A 21,071-nucleotide genomic window follows, 5' to 3' on the forward strand; every position below is an offset into this window, starting at 1 on the left:
CAGTCTGCAGGGCTTGTGGGGACGGTCAGCCTCGCCCCCTGACGGGCAGCACCTCGCTTCCCAAACCACCTGCCCCTCTCGGTCCTGGGGCGCGGCAGTGGGGCGGTGCCATGCGGCCCCAGTCCGCCACCGGCAGGGGGCGGGCGCGACGCCTCGGCGTCTTCCTCAGCCTCAGCCTGTGCAGCGGCGGCGGCGCTCGGCTTCCTGCTCCGTCGCCGGCGGGCGGGCCGGGGCAGCCTGCGCGGCGCGGCCGCTGAGCGGGACCGGGGAGAGGCTGCGCGACGTGGCCGTGGCCGCCCAGCCCAGGTAGGGGCCCGCGTCCTCCGCGGGGCTGTGCGAGGCGCGGCGCGGCGCGGCGGTGGTCCCGGTAGCTCGCCCGCTTCCCCCGTTAGTGCAACTTTGGCGGAGCCTCCCTGCCCCCTTCCCCCGTCCTCTCCGCGCTGCGTCCCCTGCCGGCTCCGTGGCTCCGGGCTGCTTCGCTCCCCGCTCTCCTCCTTCCCTGCCTCCCCTCGCGGGACCGCCGGACTCGGGGCTTGTCGCCGCTGTGGCAGCGCCGTGTGTGTCGCTGCGGGACACGGTGACAGCGCTGGCGGCCGCCCTCAGCCCCGTACTGGGGGCTCGGAGCCGGCACCGAGCCGCGGTGCCTGGGCTCGGCGCTGCTGTGTCTCGGCGGGGCAGCCTCCCGTGGAAATAACGCCGTGTGAAGGTGTCGCTTTTCTCTTTTTTCTTTTCTCCCTTCGAGTATCGCGCCGTGGACTTTGTTGGCAGATGAGCTGCAAGGCTCAGCTCTCGGTTAACGTGCAGCGTTACAGGAATCAGGCACAGACTGACCAGGTTGGCAGAGGGAAGACTGTATTCCTTTCGTTTCTGGCTTCTGAGGTTTTAAAGTAGGCAAAGAACACAGTTGTCTTACACATATTCGGTAGGTAAATGCTGTCGTACCTTTGGTCATGTTTTTGCTGAGCGGCTGACAGGCTGAGTAACTCCCCTCCCTTCTTTTTCTATTTTCTCACATTTAAAAGGGGCTAAGTGATAGTGTAATAACTCCTGACTTATGTGAAATACCCGTATTTTAATATTACATATATTTATATAATGTACTGTTTATACATATATTAATAAATATATACATTAAGTCATTCTTTGTAGCATTTTGTGTGCCCCGTAACTCCACGCAGGCTTAGAACCCACAGTGGTTCTTTGTGGCTGAACATAGCTGACAGATCCTTCTAATGCTTTTTTTTTTTTTAAATCCTAATAATAGAATCATTTAGGAAGAAAGAACACTACAGAAACATCTGGTTAACGCCTGTGCACAGTTTCCTTTTCTTAAAGCCTTTGAAGGTGCTCAAAGTACAAGTTAACCTCACTAGCACACACCCCCTCCCGTGCCAGCCAGAGAGCAGTTCTGTCCAGTAGGAAGAGATCTTCTTGATCTCTTGGCTTGCATGGTTGTCTGTGTGCGAAACAAGTTTTGTAACTTGCTTTAAGCCTGATACAGACTCTGAACAAGTTAATAGCTTAGTATTGTTGTGTAATAACATCTAATCACTTAAGGATGGAGGAGAAGCCTGGTTTGTTGCAGGCCATTCTGTTTCCAACAGCCCTGAGCCTGTCACCCAGGAAGAGTGCAGAATATAGAGTGAAATAATGAAGTGGACTCACAGTGCCCACAAATTACTGTCTTGCCTCTCTAGGTGCGGCCTGAGTGATTTAGGGCATAGAAGCTCTACATTTAAAGATAATTTTCTCAGTGCTTTAAGAAAAGAGTGACAATATAGAAAGTTTAAATTTAATGGAACTCTGGCAAGCTAATGCTTAAAAAGTGAGCGGTTACTACTGGATAATTTGTTTGTGGTTTTATTCAGAACATTAGCATAATATATGGAAGATGGATTTTTTTTTTTTTGTAAAAGCACAAAACAGATTGGTACTGTGTAAGTTGCAAAAATACCAGTTTGCTTACAGGTTTTCTTGTAGCCTAAAATTAGGTGTCTGTAAGATGAATCCCTAGTGGATAAGGAGATAATTTTCTCTTTAAATGGATATCCTAGTGGATAATGGATAATTTTCTCCTTAAAATTCAAGTTATTGAAGCAGAAGTTGCTATTCATATTCTGTGTAAATTCTGCTTTTTAAATCTGCAGCCCCAGTGAATTCAGCTGATGCATGAGTGTAAGGACTGCAAGTCTTACTGCTTACATCAGTGATCAGTATTTCTGTAAGCTCTAACAGAAGTGATATGTCTGTTCATTTTTTTCCACAAAAATCTGTTAAGGAAGTTTAGGATTTAAGGTATAATTATTGTAAAGCTGCATGTTTTCTCTGCCAGTGGCCTGCTGTATGACCCTGTGACAATCATTTTGCTGTCAGCAGCACCGGAATTATTTTGGTTGTTTTGTCGTTTTGAAGGATCTTGCAGGGAAGTATCATATTTATCTGAATCCAAGACTTCATAAATTCTCAGGTTTACTTTAGGAAAAATGTAATCAGCGATAATGTCAAGAATCTTGCTGTCTTACTTTGTGAGATGGCTAGGTAAATCTAACAACCTGTTGCTGCTGTATTCTGCTCCCTACCACTCCAAAAAGTTGTCTGCTAAACTGGTTGAAATACATTAATTCTCTTTTTACTAGGTTAGCTTTCTTCCTCCTTAGTGAGCGAAATGACATGACTGGGGCTGGAGAAATGATGAGTGGGTCTGTAGCATCTTGACAGCTGAACCCAATTTATTTCTTATATTTTTGTGCTTTGTAGTACTATTCAGACCTGAGGCCTAGTGACGTGGTAGTGGAGAGGAGGAAGTAACTTTAAACTGCTAGTGGTGCTTGAAACCTTGTTTCTTCAGTAACAGAACTTTCAACTTGGATGGATGTTCAGACATTTACAATCAATGTTTTGGTGCTCCTGGCTTCCAGCTTCATCTTCTAAAAAGTTGTGTCTAACCATGAATCCAAGCAGAGCCTCATCATGGTTTTCTTAATGGTATATGGATACTGGGAGTACTTAGATTTATTTTTTCTTGAAGTAAATAAGTCTTGTTTTGCATAACTTGTGTCTTTAATTCTGCCCTTTATTCATTTATTGTTTTTTTTGTTTGTTTTTTTTTTTTTTTTTTTTTTTTTTTTTTTGCATCTCCCTGTGACTTAATGTTATCTACAAATTTAAAAAGCATAACACTATTCAGTAGTCCAGGTTATTAATGCCGATATTGAATACTGATTTACCCAGGTTTATTGAAATTCAGTCACACTTAAGTTCTCACAATGAGCTATCAATAAGTACAATTTGGGGAATTTTACTCCTAATATCTAGCACCATATTTCTGTCATACAAAACTAATTGGTATCTTCATTTGCAGACAGAACTGCAACTTAGTTTTATCCAACTCTTGTTGGAGTTCAGTGCCAAGAGGGTATGGAAGAGTGAAGCAGCTTTGAAGGACTACCAGGACAGAGGGAGTCGCTGGAGCAAACTCTCTTGCATTTAGTCCACAGAGCTGCTGAGTCAGTTTTAATGAGAGAAAGTTGCAGAGTGTGTTTATATGTACAAAAGCACAGTAGTTCTCATGAGAATGTCATGAGAGTCCAGTTAAAGTCTTAATTAGCATAGGTGACATTTACAGTTTTCCTTTCTATTTGTAAGACACCCTCTTGTTGTGGCTGGTTAACTTCCGTACCTTCTCCCACCCTCTCAACAGTTGTTGTTTTGTTTTTTTTTTTTATATTCAATGAGAGAGAAATGATCTGCTAGCAGCAAAGGCTTTTTTCTTAATCTGTTTGATATCATCAGATACCTGTCATCATTTCACAAACATTTAAGCTGGTGTAAGCCAGTACTACTGCCATTAGACAGCTTCTGACCTGCTCCCAGACATTTATTTCTGCTTTCAGATCAGTTCAATATTTTTGCAAGTACCAGGTGAGGTAGTTCAGGAAGCTGCTGTGGCTTTTAGTTTGTTTGTTGCTCAGCTGAACGTCAGTGAAACCTGAATGCTTTTGAAACTGCTTTTGAGTCATTTCAAGCAGAAGTTTATTACAGGAGTTTTTGTAATAATTGGAGAACTTCTTTTATAATAGTATGTTCCAGAGAGGTGTTTAGAGAATTTCTTTTACAACACTGCATTCCAGAGGGTTATTACAGCATACAGGGACTTCATATCAACATCTCTGTGTAAGCTGTGTATAGGGGCTCACAGTGAGTGGTAAGCACCTTTCTGTCCTCTAGGCATAGTCTTCCTCAAAGGAGCTAATGTTTATTTCATGTTATCACCTTTGGAGAAATTGACAGCATGCGGTAATTCCTATCCAACATAACTTCGCCTTTTCCCATATTGCTCAAAGCTACGATGATGATCCTTAGATTTTAAAATCTCAAAGCGTAGATGATGACCTTGTTGAATCTGATTGTGTGGTGTGCACCTGTTGATGACTAAGTATTAAAATACACAGTGTATATATCATGTAAAAAGAGTACAGTTCCCTTAGATTTATTTTTATGTGAAATTAATTCATTTCACCTATGGCTTGTGTGCTTGGTACTGGTAGGTGGAAGCTTTCACCCAGTCAGGATCTAGGTCATGGACCCTTGTTCTAGTCCCTTAGTCTGTAGTATTTCTTGCTGTCTCTTTGTATCTTGAACAGGAAGAAGCGAGCCAGTATGGAGCTATAAGGGACCAAACAACTGACTTCCTCTCGTTTTTAAGCGTGTTCCACCTCATCTTTCACAAGTGGTGGTCTGTTCAGTGCTAATATGGACCAGCAGCAAGGGCTCACCTGTACTACAGGAGTACTGTGGCTCTAAGCATGCCGTGCAGGGGCAGGTTGGAGGCTGTGTCACTGGCAGCAGTCAGGCATCTCCCATACGAGATACCACCATGTGGGGCCTGTAGGTCTGCTGTAACCCCTCTGCATGTTAGCCCTACTGTGCTGCACCTTCTCCCCAGAGCCCACACCTGACGCTTTCTCTGCAGGGTGCTCCCCTCAACCAGTGGCAACGGGCCAAAGCTAGTGCAGCCTTACCTGGCAGGTGAGAGGATGAGAAGGGGCTCCATGGTGGAGCAGGGGTTTATTTATCCCGTTGAGGAAGAGTAGGGAGAGATACCGTCAGCACTCAGGGCCGTGGCAGTCACCTTGGGGTGCTTTCCTCAGACACATCCCAGTTTTCTACTGAGCAAAGGTTAAAACTCTTCCCCAACATCCAGCCTCCTCAGATCATGCTGACCTTTTGTTAAAGGAGCTGAAATGATTAGTAGTATCTTTTTTTTTTTTTTTTTTTTTTTTTTTTTTTTTCTCTTTTCTTGTGTCAGCAGCATTGTGGTAGTGTCCCTTGCTGCTGTCATTACCCTTGGTGCTGACTGCCTCGTGAAATATTTAGGAGCTCCCTGTAGGGCTCTGTCTGCAGCGTCGATGTGCAGCTCCATGGTGAGGTCGTTGTGGTATTCTGTGCAGTATATGAATCTCGCCCATAAGATGATGATATCATTCTGGCATCTTAAAGTTACGGTCTAGAATTGGGTGTGCTTGGGAGAATACTAACGTGGAGGAGCAGACAGTCATTCTGCAGTAAATTTGGACCTATAGAGGAAGTATTTATAATGTTCCTTTTCTGTTCTGCTTTCTTGGTAGCTCTGTTCAAAACAGGCCCCAGCATGAAGTGTTGTGCTGTAACCATAGCCTCAGATGCATTTCTGTGGCAGTCTTGTGTGGTTAAATCAACTCATAGTATTCATTTGTATGAGAATTTTTTTTCAGACCCATAACCTTTCTGTATGGAAGTTCTGTTGAGAGTCCCCCTACATGGCAGAATTCTGACAAAAGGCTTGAGATATGTACATATACATTTATTTTTTTTTAATTGAAAGGAAGATGTGAAAGCCATACATTTGAAATATCTACTGTGTTATGGCAACATGTTGTCTCCAGTGAGACCTGGTGATCTGACAGAAGCATTGCTAAGTTTTATTTCCTCATCGCAGTTGTGGAAAGATTGTACCAATGTTGTTGTCTTATGAAGTCAAGGTAGTGATTTTTTTTTATATATAAAAACAGCAACAACAACAACAACAAACAAAGCTAACAAAAGCAATAAATCAGTAGTTTGGGACTTTTGAAATGGCAATTGCAGCAGTTTTTCAGTTACAAAATAGTGTGTTTCTCATTTGAGAGAAGAAAATGTTAAAATTCACCTTCTCTCTTTTAACTCCTGAGATTTACGCACTTCTCTGGGGTGAAGTTTGAAAGGAAGTGAGTGAGGCTCAGCAGTTTGTCCATGACAACTTTATCTGAATTTCTCTATGTAATTTTATCTAACCCTTTGAAATACAAGAGCTAATATTCTCTTTAATGAAGAGAAGCAGCTCAGGGACAGTTGACTTTCTTGTGTTTAAACAGTATGGCTTTTAGGGGCCATAACTAAAACCAAATATATATATAGCCCAGTAAATTTTGTGTAATATTTGAGAAGAGACTTCAAAGTACAGTTTGAGAATAGTCAGTTCTTAGTGCTCTGGAAACAGATTGTTTTATGAGGTTCTTTTAATTTCAAGAGGAACATGGGTTGAGTTTCATACTTAGTGCGAAGAGTGCCTTAGTACTTTTATCTTAGGCTTCCCAGGGTTCAGGAGATTTTTTTCTGTTTGAGATTTGAGGTTTGTGCATTGCCTAAGATGGAAGTACTGCATTGATGCCACTAGCAGAAGAAGCGTGCATGGTCAGTAATTTGGCACCTCCTTTAGGAAGTGTTTGTTTTGCACATCAGGTATCAAAACACTCCCGCAGAGTCACGTTTCTTCTCATGTGTATTTCCATTCTTAGAAGTGAAACCACACACCAGTATTCGCAACATAGGTAAGTCTGCTACTTCTGCATGTCCTGTTTTTAACTTTGGAGTAAGTTCTGGCTTCATGTGCTAAACTTGTCTGGGTTTCATTTGCTGTTGGCAGAAGTAAAGTAAAATCTTGTTTTAACAACCAAACATTTTGGGTCTAATTCAGTGTTTTCTGAATACCAAATTGAATCTTACACGTACATGGAAGAATACAATTAAGACGGTGTCTTTTTTTTTTTTTTTTGTAGGAGAAGTTAATATTTTTGTACGTAACTGCACTTTGTGATAATTTTTGTCTCTAAGGAGAAAAAATATATTAATCCACAAGTCCAGAAGGTGTTCTGTGTAGACAAACCTTTTGCCAGTGTGGAGTTCTGCCATAATCATGAAGCACTCCTATGAATGTAGGAGTGACTGTAGGGGAAAAAAAAAAAAAAAACAAAAAACAAAAAAAAAAAAAACAAAAAACACCTCAGAACAGAGATTGTGTTATCAGAAGACACAAATGGTGCATGATTATACAGTAAAATTGAAACTTAGTAGTTACTTATTGAAGATATAATGCTTTTCAATGTCTGCCACTCAGTGCTCTAAGTTCAGTTTCAAATTCATTTAATTTTGTGAAGGTGGCAGAAAAGCTGTCCTTATTCTAGCAGAAGGATAAGCAATCATCTTGGTAAGGAAATGCATCTTGTACTTAAATACAACTTATACTAGAAGCTTGGATTCCTTCTCCAATTTAGACTTGGAATGATTTCTACAGTCTCAGCTGTTTGGTTCACGGCGTATAATTCAGGTTGGCTCAACCACTGGTTTAAAACCAGGGCTCAGATAAGAATAGCTAACGCTATCCCTGAAATATCAGATTCACTGTGTAAATCACTGTGTAATTTTGGGTAGAAAACCACCACCGTTCAGAACTGCTTGAAGACAGCAGACTGAAATACCTATTAACAGAGGCTGGATTAAACAAAGCATTGTTTCACTGGTTGAATTTTGCCAGGTATGAAAAAGTAAAATGGCTTTCTTCTATTTTTTCTGGCAGAAAAGACGTGCCTCTGCTGAGTGCTGAGGAAGGCGGTGTGTGCTGCAGAAAGCAAACACTACCCTAATCTAGTTGTGGCTCAGAAACAAAAACTACCCAAGCGTGTTTTTTTTTTTTTTTTTTTTTTTTTTTTTTTTCTGTAGTACTAATCAATTTTGAAAGCTTATCTAATTGTCATTCAGTGTACTTGGTAACACTATAGATAGCATTGAGATATGCTTGGTAATGCTCTGCGTATTGACAGATGTAGTAGATAAAAAGAGGGATAATGTTATTTGACCATTTTCAAAAATTTACAATCTTCTAAGTACTGCTTAGGGGAGAGAAAAAATCCATCTGAATTTAATTCAAAGCATCTCAAGCTGATACACATTTAGTATTACTTAAATCTGTGTGCAGATTTGCATATAAGCGGATAGAAATATGGGGGTGATAGTGAATGGGACATTAACTCGCGCCTCGTGGACTACCTCGGTTATGGAAGCCTTTCTCTCAGTTCTCTGGAGTTCTCTGATGATTCACAATCTTCTTTTCCTTGTTCTTCCTTGTAGTTAGGACTTTTTTTTAATCATTTTGTCTACAATTAGGCAGACAGCAGTGGGTGGATATTAAGAATACAGTCCATCTCAGCATCTTTTAAAACAGTTTTTAAATTCTACCTTGGTGGTAAGAGACAAGGGTGCCTGTTCAGTGTTCCTCTCTTCGCTGTCATGCTTCCTTGCAAAGCAAACCCAATTCTTTTAGCCCTTTAGTTGTTTTATTTAGGTCACGTAATGGTTATCTAGACTCTGCCATTTGGGGATTATGCTTTAAGATAAATTTAGACAAAAATACATACGGGGTCTCAACGAAAAGTCTAGATGGCACGTAGGCACAGCACAATAATTGCTTTTTGTTTAGCACACAGCAGTCCTACTGGTGCGGTTCGCAACGAGCAGTTCCGTTTTTGCAGCAGTCCCACATCATAGACCCTAATATTAGCTGCTATATTCCCTCAGATCCTTTTCTTTACTGCTGCCTCTTTAGTTGCACTTGATGTCCGTTTTGAATTGTGCTTTCTGGTTTGTTAAATACCACTGCTGATTTATTTGGACCTTCTTCTAATCAACTATGCTCAGAATTCAAAATTATCATGACCTTCTAAATTCTTGCTTCTCATCTCTGTTTTCTTGTGTCTTTCATAAATATTATCTACACCCGTTATCAAATTGCTAATAGAAATGGGAATGAAGTAGACTGATTTGTTTCGTATTATTCATAAAGAACATTTATTGCAATCCTGTTTAAAAAACAAACAAAGCAAAAAAACAACAACAACAACAAAGACTTAAAAACAGCAGTAGACTGCAAGTGGCCAAAGCTTTAAAACACAGTAAGTAGGGCAGAGGCTGTGCACAAATGTACCCTGCATCATGCGCTCCACAGCACTTGTCTCTGGGCAAGAGCATTGAGCAGGGCTGATAAAGAATTGACCAGACTGAACTGAATTCATCTCAGTACAGAAACCTGGACTTCATTCAGTGTTGTCAGCGTGCCTCTATGTGTTTGTTCGTATTTTAACGACTGCTGTACTTGACACTGTTTCCTCTTACACCCTGATTCTTGGAAGCAAACAGCTTGCTTGATATGATTACCATATCTAATACATGAACACAGAAAGAATCCAATTTGCATGTTGGAAACTGTATATCAGCTAATAAAGCACAATGACAATTTGTTTGGCAGGAATGTAAGCTGATCGTTTTCCTAAATGAAGTTATATTGTAACCTCCACGTGTGGAGTATCTGGCAGACTTTCCTCAAGAGAGGTGTGTTACTTCTGAAAACAGCTATCTGCTGCTCCACTGACCAAAGCTAGCATTCTTATATAAAAGCACGTATGCAGTAGCTAAGTTGATACATATTCTGAGCTCATCAGATTTGCGTTGTGTCTGTCATCCCCACCCAAGTTAATCAAGCAGTGGAGCAGCAAACCAGAAATCCACTGAAGGCTGAAACCGAGTGAGTGGTAAAATAAAATGAAATTGGAGAAGGCGCTTTTCTCTCTTCCTTTTTTCTGTAAGCTGCTGTTTCATGTTTGTTTCTTCCGTTATGTCAAGCTTTGTCTGGCTTTTTTTTGCTGCCGTAGAGTTTGCTGCTTGGGAAGGCTTTGGCACTGGAAATCACAACATCTGGAAACTGCCCCTGCCGTGGGTCAAAGTGCAATCCACAAGGATGGGTGTGGAGGAGAAAAAAGCAACCAGTAACCTCAGCTCCCAACTGTCTTTCCACAAACCCACTCCCTAGTACTTTGCAGCCAGAATAAATAGCTCTCTTCTGCATGGATGGACGCGCAGCTCCATGCAGCGAGCTGGTCAACGAAATGCCGGCATTCAGAAAATGTTTATAACCTGTAAGTTCTTGGCTTCTCCAGTTCAGTGAGCTATCTTCTTGTTCCTACTCTAGAGGGGTTGAGTTAGCCATGTGCTGCTCTGTGCTGAAGGAAGAGGTTTCTAAACTCGCAGATACGGCAGAACCAACTTCCTGCCCAGTTGCTGTTTCTCTGCTACTTTTTTTCAGTGAGCACATCATACTCTGTCAGTTCAGAGAGAAATTTTGCATCACTTTAAGTAACAAAGCATACCCCTCATGTTTTGTACCGTTCAATATTTCACCTTTACATGCTGGATTCTTATCCTCATAGCTGTGCTGACTGCCTGGTTTTGGCTGAAGTGTAATGTCATCTAGACCTTACAGGAGGAAAAAGTCTTCAACAGATGTGTTTGTTGTGAAGAGAAGACACATCTGCACCGTTAGTGCTGAGTGGGATCATAGGAAGAGGACAGCGTATTCGTCTGGCACCATTACAAGTTGCACGGGATTCCTTTTGATAAAGTACGAATATTAGAAATTTAGTGGAATATAGGAAAATCACAGTGGTGCCCATCTTGTGGGTGAGTGCCAAGTACAGAGATGTGACTGTGCCATTTATAACTAGAGTTTATTCTGTTGGGACACCTGGATGGTAGATGTAAACTTGTAGTTTTTACCCCTTACTCCAATACACCACCCTGGGAAATAATAACTTCCTTTCTCATGAAGCAGAGAAAAACCAGCATCTGAAAGCACTGGTTTTACGTTCTTCTGCAGATACCTTTTTATTTCAGGAAACTCGGTACCGCATGTGAGGGATTTATTGGTATCTTTCCACCATCCCAGTTTTGTACCTTGCCTGATGGACTGATGAGTTCTGCACTGAGGAAAATCTGAAGAAAAACAAATTCCACGTTTCACAGTCGTGCACTACAGTGCATCCCCAAACCCCCATTTATAGAGCTGTTGATCCCTTCTGTTGCCTGTTTCATGGTGCTCCCCTGTCTCTCTCTTCTGTAAAGGGGTCTGCTTTACTCACCCGCCTGTGCATCCTCGTGTAGGCTGCACCTCCTGGGTGCTAAACATGGTAAATAAGGGCCCTGTTGGCTGCCCAGCAGAAATAAATCCTGTTAACATAGTAATGAAGCGGTTACTTACATTATCAGATGTTTGTAAGGCCGCAAGATATTTTGGTTGTAATTCTACAGTCCTTGCTTGATTGGGATGTTTTGTCAAAGAGGACAAAAACAGTGGTGATGCTTTTTAGTTTATTTTAGTCTGTTTTGGTGGTGGTGGGATTTTAAGCTAATTTCTAAAGCATTTGAAAGAATGTTGTTGCTGCTGGTTCTGTGCATCTGAGTCTAGTTCTTTTTTTTTTTTTTTTTTTTTTTTTTTTTTTTTTTGGGGGGGGTGGGGAGAAGAGAAGAGAACTTAGAAGAGTTCTGTATGTGAACTTTTAAATGAGTTTCTAATATCAGTTGGGCCCTGATTTTAATCATTTGTCTTGTTGCTTGAAGGCGTTTCCCTAACAGTGTAACATCACTGCAGAAATGGAAGCAAGATGAATGTTGTGGGTTCTGCTTGTGCAGGCCTATAGAAGTAAGGCATTGTATATCATATGTAAAATGCCCAGTCATGGTCCTTTAATACCTTTTTATACAATAAGTCTTCCACTGGAAGAAGATTCAGTGGTTGTAGAATATAGAATATATGTGGGCATAAATAAAATGGATATACTGCGTCCATAGTATGCTATGAAATTTCCCTTGTATAACCTTAGTATTCAAAGACGCTTGTCTGCTCTTCAGTTTTTACATTGATACTTATTTTTCAAATTCTCATGGAATATAAATATTTCTATACTTGATCTCTTGTTTGTTTGTTTGTTTGCTTTTTCCCTCCTGTGTTTGTATAATATCAGGTTTTCCTCCCTGGCATAGACTCTGAGAACTACTGCATTTGGTTTTGATGATCTTCTCAAATGATTTGTGTTTTCTGACTTTTTGTTCATGTTTCAAATAATTTCTAAAGATAGTATTTTTGATGGTATTCAGAATCACGATATAGGAGCACAGAGCATTAGGGATGCTGCAGGTTTTGTGATAGGTGGGTGTGGGACAGCTACTGCAATTAAAGTGATGATTTCTTACATGTTTTCAAGTTCAGCCTTAGTGTAGGTGATGCAGCGTCATCAGTGAATGCCAATAGTTTTTTACTGCAGTAAGTGCAATCACTTATGCAGTAAAATGATCTGGACTGATCTGGATAGGCTGGACCCATGGGCTGAGGTTGACTGTCTGAAGTTCAACAAGGCCAGGTGCTGGGTCCTGCACCTGGGGTGCAATAACTCCAAGCAGATCAACAGGCTGGGAGAGGAGTGGTTGGAAAGCTGCCTGGCAGAGAAGGACCTAGAAGTATTGGTTGATAGTCGGCTGAATATGAGCCAGCAGTGTGCTCTGGTGGCCAAGAAGGCCAACGGCATCCTGGCTTGTATCAGGAACAGTGTGACCAGCAGGGCTAGGGAGGTGATCGTCCCCCTGTACTCGGCTCTGGTGAGGCCGCACCTCGAGTACTGTGTTCAGTTTTGGGCCCCTCACTACAAGAAGGACATCGAGGTGCACGAACAAGTCCAGAGAAGGGCGACGAAGCTGGTGAGGGGCCTGGAGAACAAGTCCTACGAGGAGCGGCTGAGGGAGCTGGGCTTGTTCAGCCTGGATAAGAGGAGGCTCAGGGGCGACCTTATCGCTCTCTATAGGTACCTCAAGGGAGGCTGTAGTGAGGTGGGGGTTGGTCTGTTCTCCCACATGCCTGGTGACAGGACGAGGGGGAATGGGCTTAAGTTGCGCCAGGGAAGTTTTAGGTTGGATGTTAGGAAGAACTTCTTCACTGAAAGGGTTGTGAGGCACTGGAACAGGCTGCCCAGGGAAGTGGTGGAGTCACCATCCCTGGAGGTCTTTAAAAGACGTTTAGATGTAGAGCTTAGGGATATGGTTTAGTGGGGACTGCTAGCGTTAGGTCAGAGGTTGGACTCGATGATCTTGAGGTCTCTTCCAACCTAGAAATTCTGTGATTCTGTGAAAATGCAAATTCAGAAACAGATTACTATTACAGAGTGTTCCATTTCTGAATGCCTCATGGATTTCTGAAAGTAACCGAGAGCTCTCCTTGCTTATGATCATAATAACAGAGGAGATGGTGTATGCTACCTGATCTGTTCTGCTTCCAACCAAAATCTCACTTTGGTTCATTAAAAAATAAATGTTTACATGCTTAAACTATCTAAATATTGTAAAAGGAATTGCAGTGTCTCTAATGGCCCTGTGGTAGGCTACCGTGACAGACCACAAGACCATACGGTGTTCGCCATACGTGCTTTGCTCAGATACCACGTCAGCACCGTGGGTGCCCAGCGGTCAGCTGCTTTGCTTTGTGCTTCTCAAATCAGGAGTAAGGGGAGGCTTGGCACAGAAGATGCCCCAGCTCAGTGAGGTTTGGGCCTAGTGTGGCTGAGGACAGTGTTATCACCCAGAGAGCAGCAGCACTATTGTAGGCAGAGCCCAAGGGATGCTGAGAAGGTAGAGGGGGTGGTGGTAGTCTTTGAGGAGAGCCCATGTAGGCTGTGGCATCTTTGACTTCATGCGGTGGCAAGCTCTTCTAACAAGAAACTTTTGAGTACTTACGTGGCTTTTGCTTCTAGGCAATGATTTTTAGCTTACCCTGAAATAGTCAATTCTAGCATTGTTGCTTCTGCCACCGTTAGCCATAACGTGAATCTCCTGGATGCTGCTGTGAATGACAGATGTGTTACTGCATTTCTGTAATACGTGGGTCTTGCAGTTCCATTGAATGCCTTATCCCAAAGAACCAAGTGCTTATATCTTTTCTCTAATATGGTTTGTTATGTTAGGTTACCAAATAGCAACTTAACATCAAAAAGTCAATAGGATTTTGGAGCAATGCAGATCAATTGCTGGCTTTTTGATTTGATGAAATGAAAGTAATGGTTTTAAGATGGCTTGTTTCATGGAGTAACAAATGAAAGTGATACATCAGAGATCCATCATGAATCTTCTTTACTGTTAGTGTGAAGATGTAACTATATTGTGCAATCATCACTACTGGTTAGAAAATCCACACTGTTTTTATAGTTAACTCATCATAAAAGTGCTAATTTGGCTGTAATTGCAATGGTGTGCTTTTTTTTTCCCCCCATAGGTGGCTTTTTGAATGCATTAGTATCATTTCCTGGCTGAAGATTAAAAATGAGAATAGCAGGTAAGCATGCGTGCTGAAATCGGACTTCTGTCAGTTGTGAAACAAGCTGTAGACAGCAGTAACAAGTTGTGATGATAATATAAGGTTTTAAAATAAGCATAATTGGCAGAACAAGCATTGCTATTCTATTTGACCGGAACCTGTTTTGGAATTTGTGATAGTTTAAAAGCAAACAGCTGGTTACAACACTTCCTTCAGCTGATCCGCAGTGACAGTTTAAGATATCGTGATGTGATCTAACTTGGCTGCTAACTGTAAGATGATGAAGGAGCAAGGAAATGGTCAGTTGATGGCTTATGCAATTTCTTCTCTGTCCCACGCTGCAACAAAAAGTTCCATGCACCTCTACAACGTAGTGGCTTCCTGAATGGCGATGAGGAGGTTGAAAGCTATAAAAAGCCTTTAGTAGAGGTGTTACTTCAGTACAGTGTTTGAGAAGCTGATTTGACTTGACAGAAGGTACAGCTGTTATTAAAAAATAATACTATAAGAAAATATTATTTTAGACACTTTCTTGCAGTAGAATAGCCTGCTACATCTGTGTGGCAGTTGAGCAGGATTTGCATTCTGATGCACTGCACTTTAATCAAAAGTGGTAGTGGTGGTTGTGTTGCAGAAGGATCACCTTTTGGCTTTCCTAGGAAACAGTGACATCCTCTTTTCCAAGAGGGTTGCATGTTAATGTTATTGATGAATTAAACTAGTCCTGATTTTTAAGGTTGTTGTTACTCAGTGTACTTACAGAATATCAGTAAGTATAACTGTGAGCAACCTGTTAAAGCAAAGCTGATAAAGAACTGGGAGAATGCTGTGATTTTTAGAAGACTGCCAAATCACCTGGAAGATGGTTGACTTTCCCCAACCTCTTCTTGTCTTCCAGCTAACTACTTTTGTCACTAAAACCTACAGACAAAGTTATGATGGTTCATATAGAATGTGTAACCTGTAGCAAACAGGTTTGTTTTGGTTCAAATACTACAAGAATATTCAAGGAGATTTCTTACCTCCCACTTAAAGGGAGCACTTAAAATTCAGTTGGAAGGGTCAGACTATAGATGGAGAGGAAGGTTAATACTCATACCGAGTACTTGTTCATCTCGCCTACCATGTACTGAAACCTCAGGCTTTTCAATTACCACTTGCTATGTGACTCATTCCAAAATCTGGTACCATCTTGTCTTTTTGAGCAAATGTTGCTTTGAAGCCCTTTCTTTTCCACTTCTTAATTTATGTTCCAATCATCTGTTTCCCTTCAAATGCATTTATCTTTGGAGCTTCAGTGTAATGTTTTTAAATTAAGTTTCTATCTGTGTTTTCCAACATAGTAGTATGTATAAATTCACACATGTGAAGTGGGAGAGGAAGTCCAAACTGCAAGCAAAGTCTTTTTCTTCTTCTGTCTTTTTTAGCCTTTGGAAGGATTGATTAACAACTTTCATCCTTCTGAAGGCTGAGTAATCTGTCTATTTTAAATTTTTCTGAACAGCCTCATCTAAGATTGCAGGAGTGCATTTTTTTTTTCTGAACAGTTTATTTGGATGGCCATCTGAGAAAAAAGTGTGCCGTAGTATTGCTTCTTTCAAACAGTTTGACATACTGAGGTGAGACAGGAAGGTGAGATAAAGCAGACACTTCCTCACCTAACATGTCTGACAGTCATTAATTTACAAGAATCTAAGAACAGATTTTTTTTAAATATATTGAAAATGATGTTAGAAAATGGCAGGGTTCCATTTCAGATTTAAATCGCTGTGGTTGTGTTCTTCCAGCTCTTTTTCTTGGAGGTGGCTTGACTGCTCAGCACTGGAGTAAGTTAAGCTTGTTAAAATTTCAAGCCATCTGAGACCATAACATATTAAAAGGGGCAGGGGTGAGGAACTGCTTTTTATTACTTTTTAAGATCATTAAAGTTTTCTAACTCTTGTCGAAGGCCTGTAATTTTTTTTTTTATTGTTATTTTTACGTAATGCTCAGGCCTGACTGACCAAGGGAGACAAGCTATGTTATATCAGCAGATTCCTAATCCCTCACTCTGGTTTATTTGTTAAAACTGAGGTATCTCAATCTGAGGGGGGAAAAAAGAAAGGGAGTATTCGTGAACAGTGAGAAGCAAACACAGGGCTAAGAACAGGGAAGTGCGATGGAGAGGGCAGGACTTCCCACTTGGACAGCAGCCACTAAAATCAGCTAAGTTCATCTTGTTAAGCTGGGTTTCCACAGAAAAGTATGTGGTTTCTCCTGGCTGCTGAGGTGTGTTGGTAAACCGTGATGTCAGAGAGGCGTGAAGATTGGAGAAAGAACAAGGTGAGTTTTCATGGCTGAGAGCAGGGTACGTCTGGTGTAGCAACCTGGTGAAGTGGCTCAGTTGCATTTTACATCACAATGTTGTTTTTTGTGCAGATTACTGTTTGGTGAGTCCACAATTCCTCATTGTGTTTCTGAATTCGTCTTGATGTCACACTATACAAATTTCACATGTAGTTGATTTTGATAAACTTATTATTGTCATTTACAGATAATTCTTTTAAAAACTGTTTTTTTCTCCACTTCTGAATAGGTGCTGCGAAGTTGGTGGTAGTTGTAGCAATATTTTTATTGACATTTTATGTCATATCTCAAGTGTTGGAAATAAAAATGGAAGCAAACTTAGGACACATATTTGGTAAGTGATAAGTCCCTGTTTTCTGCAACCATCTGTTAATAGTTATTTGAGCCGTAATCAAGAATAGCATATTCTTTTACTGTAGGCTTGAATTAAGCTCTTACGAATTTTGAGTATTTTAATACTATTGTCCATATGAAATATTTAACCTACTTCATTAATCAGTTTGATTCTCTCACCTTCCAAGTATGCACACATTTTTACCGCTTTTTTTTTTTTTTTTCTTGCTGGTAATTACAGTCACAGTCTGGGTTTGTAAACTCTGTGACTTGAATGATGTCTCGGGAATTCTGCACTCTGCCTTTCTGTTGCTTATGCACTTTAAAATTCCGTGCTTTGGGTGGGATTTTTTTGTTTGTGTAGTTACACTGCCATGTGCAATAATCAAAACATTTCAGATGTGCTGAGTTCTGTGCAGAAAATAATTACCAGCTTAGATGATGTAAAATTAAGGGTATTTGTTTTGAACCAACTTTATCTTGAAAGGGACTTTTCAGTTTGGGCACATGGATAGGGTTCATGCTGTATAACTCAGCTTACTGCAGTGTGGTCATACATCTGAACCGGTCACCAGTGGCATCATTAATAATTACTGAAGAGAGGTGTCATTACGTATTACAGATGAACTGTAGATATGTGTGCTGTCCTTTCCCATCCTGAGAAAGGGAGTCATGAAAAATAGGGTTCAAATACACCTAAACTGCAGAATTACAGGGTTGAATGAAAGGAATCACATCCTTGTGAAGGTTCTGATTTGTAGCACTTATTTTGAAAGGCTCAAATACTGTTGTAAGACAGGAATTATTTTCACTTCAGCACCCACCCTCCACAGATTCCTGGTTGTTCTGAGTTTTTATCTCTGTTTTTTTTTTTTTTTTTTTATTTTAATCAGCAATCCATAAATTAAGATAGATCTTCTAAATGTGTTCCCTGACTATTTTCATTTTTCTACCATGTAAAGATTAATGTTTTTTATATTGTAACATAGTTTTCATATGTATTTGATACTTCATTTCAACCAATCTATTTTTATAGAAGCATTGAAAGGTTTTAAATTTATAGGATATTTTATAGCAGATGACATTTTAATAGTAACATCTTGTAAAACTTTCTTTTGCATTTCAGCTAGATCAGCATTGGATGCAGCTGCACGCTGTGAGTATTCATGTGCATGTGTTACTGCTGTGACTTGCTTTCACTAATAGTAGAAAGAATGTTGAATTTTCAGTTTGGAAAGTCTTAATTACACTTCAAATGCAATCAGAAAGTAATTTTCCTCTTTCCCTGATTTTCCTAAATTCCTGATTTTCTCTAAAATCCTGTTTTATTTTCTTTTGAAAGCCACAAAACCTCCAAGATACAAATGTGGGATCTCTAAAGCTTGTCCTGAAAAGCATTTTGCGTTCAAAATGGCAAGTGGAGCAGCAAATGTAGTTGGACCTAAAATTTGTGTAGAAGATAATGTGTAAGTACTTTTACCTGTTGTCTTAAAATACCTCTTTCAACCTTTGCCTTGGATTGTTCTGTGCACAAAATCGTTGATTTAAGTGATTCTTTGCAGATCTTGTTTTGCCTACAGTATGACCACATGAAAAAATTAAGTTATAACGAAGTATAATCTCTGATGAAACACATTTAATACTCTGCAGTAAATGCTGAAATATATGCAATTTTAATACATGCAAGATAGCTAACCGTTTATTTTAGGTTTAGAGACTGTTGGAGTAGTGAGACTTCATGCAGTCAGATATAGTGTTGCCTCCAAGTAACTTGTTCTTGTGTCTGTAATTGTAATTCAGTACACAACTGTCTTTTTAAGTAATTACTCTTTGTACTTCTAATTGAATGTAATCAGCTAAAACTGCTGTGGATTGTCTTTTGCAAGTCATCTTTTAAATTATCTGGTTATGTTGTACTGGAGACAGAACATATTTTCAACTTTTCTTTACCACATTTCTTCAAAAGGAAAAAATGTTTTAAAGATTTGTAGTTAGTTACCATCAGCATGATTAATTAAACTGAAAAATTGAACTGTGAAATGAATTGGAATCATTTACGATGTTGAAGGTCTTTTTCAACCTCTAATCCAACCATCAACCTGAACAACCAAGCCCATCACTAAACCATGTACTGTAGTGCCATGTTCACGTTTCTCTTAAGTACCTCCAGGGATGGGAAATCTGCCACTTCCCTGGACATCTTATTCTAATGCTTGACAACCCTTTCCCTGAAGAAATTCTTTCTAATGTCTAATCCAAACCTCCTCTGGTGGAACTTGTGACTGTTTCCTTGTGTTGTATTGTTTGTCAGCTGAAAAAAAGACCGACATCCTCCTCACTACAGCCTCTTTTCAAGTAGTTGCAGGGAGTGATGAGGTCTCCCCCTGGCCTCCTCTTCTCCAGACTAAAGAACCACAGTTCCCTCAGCCCACTCCTCATAAGTCTTTGCTTTCTACTTCCTTCACCAGCTTCGTTGTTCTTCTGTGCACACACTTAAACAACTCAATATCCTTCTTGTAGTGAGTGGCCCAACGCAGAACACAGTACTCAAGATATGATCTCACCAGAGCTAAGTCACTTCCCTGGTCCTGCTGGCATTTCTGATGCAGGCCAGCATGCTGTTGGCCTTGGTTGACCACCTGGGCATGCTGCTGGCCCATGTTCAGCTGGCTGTCGAGCAGCACCCCCAGGTCCTACTCTGCCAGGCAACTTTCCAGTCACTCTTCCCCAGGCCTGTTCCACTGCATGGGGTTGTTGTGCCACAGGTGCAGGACCTGGCACTTAGCCTCGTTGAAGAAAGGAACTGTTTGAAAAATTATTCAAGCCCCGTATTTCTAATAACAGTATTTTCAACACAGTATTGTTAACAATATTATGTCTAGAGTATTCAACTGAATAACTTTGGGTAATCCTTATAACTAGAATATTAATGTTTATTTTTAGACTCTGTTTCTTTGCTCTTAGATTGCTACTGCTCATTGTCACCCACAGCATGCCATTTTGTATGATATAATCTATCCACTCAATTTTGAATGTCATGTGGCAGAAAAGACATGCTGTTAGCATTGTCAGAAGTAATAAATACATTTTTTTTTTTAATAATCAGCCTTTGCCTTCCATCTACATTTAAACTACCCCAGTTTAGCTGTTTCTCAGCCCATGCTATGTAAGTACAGGGTGGTACAGATAGCACATACAGCAGTAAGCACTAATTCTAGAGCAAATGGCAACATTTCTGTGAACAGCAAAACTCATAAATAGGATAAGCGATCAGTTAGTGTTTAGGTCTGTAAAATCTGTAAGTATTGGATTATATTTTCCATCACTTTCATCACTTTATTCTCTAATTAAAATAAAATTAAAGAAATATTTTTATGTGATCTAAAAAACTATTTCTAGCTGCTTGGTTCTCTTCATTCGTAGCATTCATTCCTTTTACAGCCTTGGAAAATCTTATCCAGTCTCCCTGCAGAGAGATTTTTTTTGTTCATGTTCCAAAATTTGCCAGCATCTCAGCCTGGTTGCTAGGAAGCTTAATATCTGCAAAGATTTAGGGTGATTCACTGATGAAAAGTTATGAGACTGCAAGTAGTATTTTAACATCAGGACTGTAGGCTTTTTAAGTGTCTTGCTTACTGGTTAACTAAGGAGAGATTTTTTGGGGGGGACATGAACAACAATATGAATATTTCGTTGAAGCAAGTGATGAAAAATAGCGACTGTCAAGAAATCCTCTATTCTTTTAATATTAGTGCACAACTTACTGCGTTACTATTGGGGTCTTAAGTTCTGTTTCAATTGGCAAAAACCTTTGCTAATTCCTTCTGAGGAGGATTTTTGAAGTCTATTGAAGTGTCTGTCAGCAGGATTGATTAATTTTATATTATCTTCTCCTTTGTTCATAATACAT

At 40.4% G+C, this 21,071-nt stretch overlaps 1 protein-coding gene across 1 annotated transcript in view; it reads left to right on the top strand.

The window, feature by feature from the left end:
* Positions 1–204: 204 nt before the first annotated feature.
* The window catches only part of FAM3C (FAM3 metabolism regulating signaling molecule C), a 30,613-nt gene continuing 9,746 nt past the window's right edge, over positions 205–21,071 (top strand). The window contains exons 1-5 of the mRNA XM_032195720.1: positions 205–306; positions 14,441–14,500; positions 17,058–17,162; positions 18,288–18,317; positions 18,504–18,627. Of these exons, the coding sequence (XP_032051611.1) occupies positions 14,488–14,500; positions 17,058–17,162; positions 18,288–18,317; positions 18,504–18,627 (272 nt within the window). The 5' untranslated portion in view covers positions 205–306; positions 14,441–14,487. The remainder of the gene's footprint in view (positions 307–14,440; positions 14,501–17,057; positions 17,163–18,287; positions 18,318–18,503; positions 18,628–21,071) is intronic.

The sequence above is a fragment of the Aythya fuligula genome, chromosome 1 (genome assembly GCF_009819795.1).
Source record: "Aythya fuligula isolate bAytFul2 chromosome 1, bAytFul2.pri, whole genome shotgun sequence".
In the NCBI taxonomy this organism is placed as follows: Eukaryota; Metazoa; Chordata; class Aves; order Anseriformes; family Anatidae; genus Aythya; species Aythya fuligula.